Source organism: Rhodnius prolixus, unplaced genomic scaffold (genome assembly GCF_049639745.1).
Source record: "Rhodnius prolixus isolate KJV_2025 unplaced genomic scaffold, Rpr scaffold_10, whole genome shotgun sequence".
NCBI classification, from domain to species: domain Eukaryota; kingdom Metazoa; phylum Arthropoda; class Insecta; order Hemiptera; family Reduviidae; genus Rhodnius; species Rhodnius prolixus.
In genome coordinates, this window is record NW_027411615.1 from 18,034,511 (window position 1) to 18,045,186 (window position 10,676).

Sequence of the window (10,676 nt, forward strand, 5' to 3'; positions counted from 1 at the left end):
TCAGCAGATGACAACAAAATAAAGAAAGTTCAACCAAAGGATCCTGAACATAATTCTATTTGGAAAGTTTTATAAAAATTATTATTTTTAATGTATTATTATAAATATTTAGGAAATTGTTTATGGGTATTATTCGTATTTTATAATTTTGTTAACTACTTATTTTTATAAAATGTTCTTATTATTTTAATAAACGTTTATATACATAAAATGGGGTTCGCAATGATTTTCGCTTTCTTTCCCTTTTGGTGCAAAAAATATTTTAAAAAAAGTATATCTAAGCGTTCCGGTAAAAAAATAAAATCGAGTCAAGGACACCCCTGCCAATTAGGTGTCGTGGACGGAGGCGTCAAGCGAACTTACTTTACTACAAAAATTTCTTTTATTAACCATTAAATAAAATCCAACGCCCAGAGACCGGGAATCGAAGCCAGTACCGCACAATAAACATTAGTTTTATGGGCTTCGCCACTAACCGCGGCGCCCATTACTTAATTTACATATATATTATGTAAATTACATAAGAAATATTATTGCCAGTTCTGTTATAATTTATAGCGCTATAAAGTACTAAACTGACTAAGCAGTCAGGACAGAAGACACACCAAACTTAGATATAACAATGTACAAAAAATGTTATAATTGTCAACTGCATGAGCACAGAAGAAACGAAAGCTTGGCAAAAAAATTATGAATGAAATTGGTAATAATTTGTCTTCTTTTTGGATCAATGATTCAGTTACCAAAAACTGTGAACATTCTACAATAAAATCGGCTATTTGGATCACTTTTTATTAGTGTACTGAGGTTTTTCTCAAAAATCGACTTTTACGATTATAATTGAATTTAATATACTTATTACAAACGTATAAAACTTCTAAATTTAGTTACAAAAAAATTTAGTAAGTGGTTACTTTAGGGAGGAGGGGTGAGCAGACTCTCTCTAACGTGCCATTTTGTAGGTATGTACAGAGAAATCTCTTAGTTACCAATTAAAAAAAAAAATTAACAAGTTTACAAAAAAATAGTTCTAGGGTAGTTATCAGGCTGCATTTCAGTGCAATCTACGATTTTACAAACTGAATTATGTCATTAAGAATTAAATGTCCCAAATGTTCGGAGTTTCCGTTCAGAACTTCGAGATTAGTAGTAAAAGATGTGTGTTTTTGCAATAAATTTTTAAAATTCCTCTTTGGTGACGTTCTTCAAATTTTTCAACGAATTATTTTATATTCCCTCTTGTTGTGCGTATAAAATATGCGTAGTATATTGAATGTGTTATCTTGTTTACTTAAATAACAATGTCAATAGTGAATCATTTTTTATTAAACCTGAATTTATTTATTTTTTCTCGATCTTTATTATTGACAAAAATTAAAAAATTAATTAAAGAGCCATTAGAAAGAAAATTAATAATTATCTGCTTATTAATTCTAAGATTAATCATTTATTAATTGTATGAGTTAATTATCGTACAAAAATGATAGAAATCTTTACTTAGTTTCTGCATAGACAATAATAAGAATATTTTCCAGTATGAAAGCGATCAGAAAAACCCTGGGAGGAAAATCTTGCATTCCAGTAACTTTACCACTTTAGCAATCATGTTCTCCTAATACGTTATTTAAAAAAATTGTAGAAAACCTCGGAAAATCGTTTCCAAGAACAAGAGAAAACTACAGTAATGTCCTATTTTTAGGAAGAGGTGAGGTTAATAATTCTAAAATATATTATATTAATAATAAAAATAAATTTAGCGAGTAGAATTGTAAAGAAGGGTGTTGGCTATCAAGAGAACTTGAGAAGAGAATCTAGAATGAAAGTATTGCTCCTTAATGTACTTGCGCTCCTGGTCCAGCTGTCCGAGTTTCTGCAACCATGTGTGACCCCTGGAAGATGCCCATGATTCCCTGCCGTTTCTTTGGTGTTTGTTGGTCATTCTCGTTGCGCCGCCGAATATTAAATGCTTAAGCTCCTTGACGATGTAGTACTCCTAATATTTACTTATCCTATTTTTATGAAAACTTTAGAAGTTCTAACTAGAATACTCATTTTAAAAATCACTGGGTCAGTCACAAATCTCTTGTTTGATTAAAGAACGTTTCTTGTGAAGAATCAATAATTTCTATAGTCACGATATGAATCCTGAACTCTCACCTCATAGAAATGGATAAATACTATTATCGCCTTATTAACTCTAGTGAGGTTAGCGATTTCACCTTCACGTTTTAGATATACTGTATAAATATAGTTAGTCACCAGTAAAATATGCAGAATATGACGAACGTCATTCTTAGAATTCCTCTAAAATAAATTTTCCCGCTCAAATATTTGAAATAATAGTGATACGTCCGTCCACATTTAGTGGCAAATATTTTAAAGAAAACATTGATGGGCTTTTATAATAATAAAAGCCTCTAAATTTGGAGCCCATTTAAAGAACTCTTAAATTAATTTAACAATTTTTACTCAAGAAAAACACATATTCAGTGATAACACGAAATTTAAAGAAATATATTTTAGAATAGTTTTTATTATTATTAGAAAATGGTATGTGATTTTTAAAAATACTTTTGTATTGTACATTTAAAAATTATTTAATGTGCTTTAGTACGGCAAACTTATTACTTATTCTCTTGCTATGTAAGAAATTAAATATCAAATCTTAGATTTTGAGATTTGAAGCAATCGTTAGTGCCGCGTTTGTGCTTCTGGACTACTAAATTTCAGCTTTTAAGCTGTAGTATAAGATAGTACCTAGTGAAATATTTTTGTCCAAGCAGTTTAATATGAACAAGTGTCTATTTTTGGCCTTTTTGTTTAAAAAGATTTTCTTATATTTACTAGTATTAAACATTATAAAAAATACAGCATATTTTGCACCAATAAATATGAAATTTCACAGGATTTTGCAGCAAATTTTATAATTTTGTCAATTTTGTAGCACAAATCGTGAGTGAAACTTTGTAGATCAAAGTTACAGCACAAATTTAGCACTATGCACAAAAAAAAATTGGATGTTGGCACCCAATTGGTTGCCACTAAATTGCGAAATTTAGGCATTGTGCTCTAAAATTAGAGAAGTTATTTAGGAAAAACTGCCTGGCATCCCAGCATGTTCGGAATAAACACTGCCAGTCAGGCAGACAGTTGATAACGGGTTTCTCTTTAATTAAATCATTAAGATATTTCTCTATCTAGTATTAAAGATGTTAATTACAGAATCTTGCTTCTACTTTTCTAGATAAATATTTTCCAGCGAATCTAATTATTTATTTTCTCTTCTTTTTGATTTTATAAAATTAAATAAGTATAACCTTGATTCCTTAATGTCAATTATATACTGAATTCTAAAGATTATTTACTCATTTCGAGGATTTATTATTTTCATTTAAGAATTTTCTTTCTATTAATGGGGTAATAATGAACTTAAAAAATATATATACATTCCTTAATTAATACTAAACATTTTGGACAAGGAATTAAAACTACTCTTCAGAAAGCCAGAAAGAAAACTGATCCTATTTAATATTATTTATAATATTTAAATAAAAACCAAACTTAATTTCTGTTTTGCTTGAAATTATATTTTATTTTAATGTAACTAAGTTTTATCTAAATTCAAAATTTCTAGAACCATTTAGAATTTGTCCGCAGTTTGTAGTTAGCATAATTTTTTATACAAAAAAAGAATTTTTAGCTTGTAACTAGCTTCAATTAAAAAGCAAGCTTTTCCACTTTTTGCAGAAAACCTAGATGAGCTTATACAAATTAAAGTACCTCCAAAAAAAGTTGAGTTGGCCACTTTGTTATTTTCTCCCTAATAACATACTCAATTTGGCACTACAAACACTGAAATTTTGCAGATCGGTGGCAAAATAAATCTCAAAAAAAGAAAAGTATTGTGAGCTCCAACTTGATGCACATCATTTACATCAAAAGATTTAATAATAATTCTTATCACAGAACGTTTACTTCGTGCTGACAAATACCTCATAAAATTTGAACTGTGTAGCTGGGTCCTTCTTGTAAAATAATTATGACTGCTAGGCAAAACTAACATTTTATAATTTATTATAATAATTGAAATCTTTCAGGATTGTTTGTTTCATTCATTTTATTTTTTACAATATTTCTTTTTTACAAAACTATAGTGATTTTCTCAATGAACTGTCATTAATACTATGTTCTTATCTTTATATCATTAATTTATTATTTCTCTTTACTTAAATTTGTATTTCATTTTACTTCTAATTTTTGAGCATTCACTTTGTCTTCTTATATTGTAATGACTTCTTATAATATTATTTGTATTACTGCTTTTCTAATATTAATAATTCAGTCTCAGAAATGAGCAATAAATAAAAACTTATCAGAAAGGAAAAGAGGTATAGTTTTTAACATTTTAGTAAACAAAAATATCTACATTTGAATTTTTTAATTGTACTGATTTAAAAGGAAAAAGATTATTTGCCAATTACAGTCACAAAATGTCTATTTATTTTTTGCCACGCTTCCAACCTAGTCCCTAGGTTTATACAATAATCTCTTTTCTTTTTGGTTTAATGAATCAGTCACCAAGTACTATTAACTGAATACCCTACATTGGTTTATTTATTTATTTTTTAATTCCTTCTTCACTTCTCTGCAAATAATGGTAACTAATAAAAAATTTATTTTATTAAAATGTGAATAGATTTATAATGGCAGACCGAGCTGTAAGGTGTCTCTTCCATGTGGCGTTCCAGTGAACTAGTACACCCTTCTTGAATTATTTTCTCAGCAACTAAAGAGCTCCTTGGTGTTTATAAGTACCTGTTCCCTTGCCGCTCTCTTTACTCGTCATCTGGTTTGACAGACAGGCTGTGCGTGACAGCTTGCGCCCTTGTTCCCTTTCTGTGGTTGTTGTTAGTTGATTGTAACTTGTTTTCCCTCTCTAAAATTTCTGTTTTCTTTCGCAACTTCCCGGATGATAGATGTATATTTTGATGTCTTGCAAACTGTTTTACTACTTTTTTCTTGGTAAGGAATCAAGTCAAAATTTTTATTTCGGTATTAATGCCAAAAAATTACATTTATATGTATTACTATTATTATTATTTTTGATCCCCTGAGTCCATTTTCTGGACAATGGCTCAAATATTTCCACTTTTCTGGAAGTTTTGAAAATGGCACCATTCATTTTCTTTAAAATTCCCTCATGCAACATAACAGATTTAAAATTCTAGATCTAATGGTAGGTGATGTCAGAGTTCACCTAGTATCTCTAAGAAATATGTTTCAAACCTAACTGATAGGCTTAAAATTCGGTTAGTTCGCGTCCAAATGGATTTTGTTTTTTGGTCAACTCGCAAATCAGCTGCTCAGGAAAGTTGTCAATGTCAAAAGTTATAAAAATATATTTTTAAAAAAACCTTTCTTATCACGAATGTTTTGTAACAATTATTTATTATGAATTCCTACTTGACTAAAAACTTGTTTATTTAGCACTTAAAATGAGACAGAGAATCCGGTCATAAACTTAAAATAATGCAAAATAAATTTTCGTTTTTTGTCTTAAAATACTAATCAGGTGTGTATTATTAAATATACTATATGTTTTCTTCTTTTAATATATTAGACTATAGTCTGATTCCTTGGTAGTGACAAATCAATTTTCAGCTCCCTACAGAATTTAATGACGAATTGGTAGTTTTAATACTGGCAATGTTATTGTTTAGTTCATAGTTGGAACATTTGCTAAATTTTGTATATGTATTATGTAGTATGATTATGTATAGTTGCATTGTCTTATGGATTTCATTTAAAAATGTTAATTAAAAGGAATTTCGGTTTTAAGAATACTGAGTGCACTTCAATTGTGGTTATTTATATCACTCGATTAAACTTCTTTTTTTTTCTTTGTTTTTTAAATAAATGCATTTACGTTTCTTTTACTAATTGAATTATTTAGAGAGTAGGTTATTTATTAATACTTGATATGTAAATGAAAAAAACAATTGTAATTTGTGTATGCACACATTAAGGATACAGGTTTATTTGAAAAATTACTTTCCTTGAAGAAATTGATCTCAGGAAAAATACAGTCACCTACGCCGTCAATAATCTTCGAAACTGGAGACAAAAGTAATTCTCATCGAGTTTAATTAAAATATTGTTTTGTTAAACAAACATTTTATTCAACGATTTTAGCAAAGTTCTGATAAATATGTTTTCTTCTTTTAATATATTAGACTATTTATAGTCTTATTATTACTTGGTAGTGTAGGCAAATCAATTTTCAGCTCCCTACAGAATTTAATGATGAATTGGTAGTTTTAATACTGGCGATGTTATTGTTTTGTGCATTGTTGGAACATTTGCTGAATTCTGTTCATTGTTTACATTACTTTCATTCAGTATACTTAAAGTATACTTACTGTTCTTACCCATATGTACTTTATTTACAAATCGTGTTGATTATTTTGTATACTATTTTTGTTTTGATTTTTCAACTGATTTTTTGTATTAGATAAGGCATCGTTCACTTTTGTCATGTGATCCGTTTTAGGTATTTGTGCTACTTTAGGCAGAGTTAATGGCGTTAAAATAGGTAATTCTTTTTTATTTTCTTTACCGTTCTGTTTAATTGTAATCGATTTGAACAATTTTTGTGATTGTGCTTGATTTACTGGTTTTTTCTTCTCTAGTGGTACTATTTGTTTAAGAAAACTTTTAGTGGAAAGAGTATTTTTACTTTTATTCGCATTATGCAGATCTAGATTTGTTGAAATCGGATTTGCGTTCGTTTCATTCTTTAGTGGTATTTTTTTGGCTTTATTCTCTTGAGGCAAGTTGAACTGATTTATCCCTAGCCACCAGGCGCCTTTACTACGAGGTGCTGCTGTAGAGGATGTGTTTAATTTATCAGATGTATCTTTACTAAGAGCTGACGTAGTATCATTTTTTTGAGGTTTCTTATCATTACTTGTATCTTTTCCATTAAATGTGGCTTGATTAAGTTGTTCTGCTAAATCCCTTGAATCGCTACCAATTGTGTATGGTTTTAATTTACTATATTTTCTAACAAGATTTAATAATTTTCCAATATCAAATTGTCTACCACAATTATAATTATTTGGAGCGAATTTCAATTCTTTGGCAAAATCTGTACGATTATCATATATAAAGTCGGTTTGAATTATCAATGGCTTATGTAGGCATGCATAATCTTCAATATCCTCGGACATTTCTTCAGCTAATGTGGCTATTGGGTCTTCTTTAAATGCTCGTTCAGCTCGTAATTTTGCTCGATATAACGATGCTATATTTGATCGAATTTCCTCTCTTGAAAATCGCCCATATAGCTCTTCTTCTAATTGCATATCATTCGCCGCATGGTGTATGGATTGACCAATAACAGTTGATGAGAATATACCTTTAGACAAGAATTTGATTATTTAGAAATTGAGTTATTAAATACAAACTATCAATTTTAACCATATACCTAGATATTAGTGGCTTAGATTAGAAGGTTTGGGTGGGCTGCTTAGGTGATCAAGTTTCAACTTTAATTAAAAGCAATTACGTAACCGACAATTTATCGATCCAAAAACTGTGCGTGCGTGTGATATCAAAGCGGAACAAAAAAGAACTTCAAAATTTACTATTTCGCCAATTCAATATCTTTTTGAGAATTCAACGTCGTTCACTTAGCTCCATTGAAAACGAACAACGAATCTTTTACTTATAAGTTATGTTTATAGAAAACTTACGATTTAGAAACATAATACATAAAAAATAGTGTCCTATTTTTTTAGGCACCAATCTCCGTATATGAGGATTTTGATAGTAGAGGCCGTGAACCGTTCTAGCATTAGGGCAGCAATTAAAGTTATGCGAGATATGAAATATTATTTTGCAAAGTAGATCCATATACTTACAGCATGAAGAAATAACGTACACTTGTACCAGTTTCAAGTATATCAAACTCATTGACTTTCTTAGCTTAAAGAATATATTGTTCCATTATAACTATATTCATTACCTATTTAATACAAAAAAAATTTATTAATATCCATGGTAACGGCATCGTTGCTACAAAATTAATAAGGTTTTATTTAGCCAAATTTGAAAAGTGGCGCGCATTATTGTAGTTAGAAAATTCAAAATGAGCACATAAAACAGGAAGGGCGTCTGAATGAGGACCAAATTTAGATCAAATTAGACTAAAATTGGACTTGAATGTTTGTAGGAGGAAGACAAACGAAATTGAAATTGAAAAAGTTTATTTACAGCTTAAAATAGAATGTAATACAAATTATGTAAAAGAGATTTCAGGCTGCAGTGCCTATTGTATAACACTCCATTACTTTAATATTTTCATTGGTAAATCTGTCCAAACTTTCATACTAAGGCAAAAAACATAAAAAGATCCATACTACACAGAGTTAATTAAAGCAAGATATTTTGTGCTTGTATTTTTTATAATTAAGGGAACTTAAATTATAGTCAACAATACTCTTTACATGAGGTAGGGACTATGTGTACAGGAAGATACCAAGTTTTCCGTAGAGCTATAGATAAATGTAGACACGCTTGCAACATCAAGTGCTACATGTATTGTATATAATCTATGGAAAGACAAACGTAAAATTTATTTCAACAATGGGTACTGGTATATTTTCCATTATTTGTGGCTTATACAAATTAATGTTAAAACTTCGGTGCTGAACGCGATCATCCGACGCAAATTGAACTGACCTGACAATAATTAATTTATCATCCCTGGCGTTTTATCTGCATTTAAAAGAAAAATTGAGTACGGCGAAATTTGCGATCAATTGCAACTGGAATAAGTTGTTTAATAACCCAAAAATCTCCTTCCAGCCAAAATTAAAACTGTTTTATGCGACGGCGCGCACAGTAATGTGCTCAGACCTGGAGATATAAACGATATGACACGTTGGAGAAGTTACAGAGGTTTTTTATAAAAAAGTTATTCAGACTACCTGATAATGTATCAAATTATATCATCAACTTAATGTCAGGATTACATACAATGTTTACTTTCACGCTGAAATTACATTTAAAATATATTTTGAATGTTCTCAAACTCCCGGATCACAGACTGGGTTCTGTAACAGGACATTTTCTGAGGCACAACTTATCATGCAGGCCAGATCTGAATCGCTGTACCTTAACTAGAGGCCTTTTAGTGCGGAGTCTAGGCAAGAGTGTACCCTGTGTAATCTATCTGAAATTGAAGACGTTTTCCACTTTATTGGGATATGCCCAATCCTGGCTCCTTATAGATTGCAATATCTGGGAGGGAAAAAGTTAGCATAGGAGGATGTCGTTCTTTTTCTTAACGGGAAAAATTGGGACAACTTAAGTAAATATTTAAAGGCAGCGCTACTGTAAAGAAGACTGATTATGGAGGAATTTCAGTGAATGGTTAATTTATTTTTTAGGTTAGTTTTTTAAATTATTTGTGATTATTTTGCTGTAACATGGTGTATTATTTTGTTGTGTTTTTGATGTAGCAACTCGGCAGACGGATTTTTATCCATGCTGAAAAGTGTTTTTTCTTTTTCTTTGTTCACTTTTATTTTATCTTTGTATTATTGATATAAATAAAACACTATTATTGTTATTATTATTAATTTACCTTTAGGTGGAGGTTATATGTCGTGAGCTATTTCTTGTTTGTTTTGTTTTTAAATTTGAAATAATAATTAACATGATGTAGTCCTGGAAGTAATCTCTTCATATGTTTTATAAAAGTGGATGGTCCAGGATAGCTGTGGAAAGAGTGCTTAGGGCGCGGTAGGTAGTAGAAGGGTGAGCACAATGCTCCTGCCACAAACTGTCTAACCTAGGATCAATAATAGATTACAGTAGCTATACTAGACAACTTTAACTGAAATACTCTGTCCACTCTTGGCTGTAGGGTGAATCTCAGTCACTGTTAATAATAGAACAAGATTCTAGTGAGAAACACTAACTTTTTCTAGTTCTAATTTTCACTAAACTATTTTTAAATTCACTGTAGCATTATCTTGGGTAGTTAACCCGGAGATATCCTACAAGCGGCACGTTGGAAGAGAGCCCTTAACATTCCTCTCAAACCAGAAACTCACATAAAAGAAAAAGGTTTTCGCGAAAAAAATGTTTACCTAAACTGATTATCCTAACATAAGTTAGTTAGCTTTTAATATAAACTATAGGTTATTAACCCCTAGCCTCGTAAATTAGGTAGAAAAATGGTGAGGCCTAGCAATTGAAGTGATCTTGAATAGCTGTGGCAATGTTTTACATTTATATAATTAAACGTGGCTTCATACAGAAACTGCAATAGATCCTCCATTCCGGTACACCTTGAGACTACATTTTAATTATTGTAATAAAATTTTATCTCTTCCGGAGTTTCGGCATCCACGAATTGTAGCTATGGAGCTTGTCAGGAAAAATGTGGGTTTCTTTATACAATGGACAGCACTGGCTCACAAGTTTTCGATCGAGGTAGATTTCTCATTAAGTAAAATGGCAAATACATCAGTCAGATATTCTTATAAAAATTAAAGATTAGAGAAGTCTCTTAGGCGGGTCAGAGGTACAGAACGCTTTCTTTTGTACAGGACACCTAAGTTTAGGTGGACTTAAGTTCTCAATTTGGATTGTTCTTTGGTGAAAAT

The 10,676-nt window shown here is 30.3% G+C and overlaps 1 protein-coding gene across 2 annotated transcripts; it reads right to left on the reverse strand.

The window, feature by feature from the left end:
• Positions 1 to 4,423: 4,423 nt before the first annotated feature.
• Positions 4,424 to 8,074, reverse strand: LOC141457059 (uncharacterized). Of its 2 annotated transcripts, XR_012460192.1 has the most exons (3): positions 7,923 to 8,074; positions 6,032 to 7,417; positions 4,424 to 5,008 (listed from the first exon to the last, which is right to left on the reverse strand). XR_012460192.1 is itself a non-coding variant. In XM_074133572.1 (2 exons), the coding sequence occupies exons 1-2, from the start codon at positions 7,972 to 7,974 to the stop codon at positions 6,444 to 6,446; spliced, it is 1,026 nt and encodes a 341-aa protein (XP_073989673.1). In that variant the 5' UTR covers positions 7,975 to 8,074; the 3' UTR covers positions 5,947 to 6,443. The 2 variants fall into 2 exon arrangements, 1 of the variants encoding a protein (XP_073989673.1); XM_074133572.1 differs by lacking the exon at positions 4,424 to 5,008 and having other exon boundaries at positions 5,947 to 7,417.
• Positions 8,075 to 10,676: the final 2,602 nt, after the last annotated feature.

What these genes read in the sequence shown, in the direction of transcription:
- LOC141457059 (XM_074133572.1), bottom strand. Translation starts at nt 7,974, where the DNA reads ATGAGTTTGATATACTTGAAACTGGTACAAGTGTACGTTATTTCTTCA. An exon ending in GTACGTTATTTCTTCATGCT is followed by an intron (nt 7,418 to 7,922) that starts GTAAGTATATGG and finishes TCTTGTCTAAAG; the next exon opens with GTATATTCTCATCAACTGTT.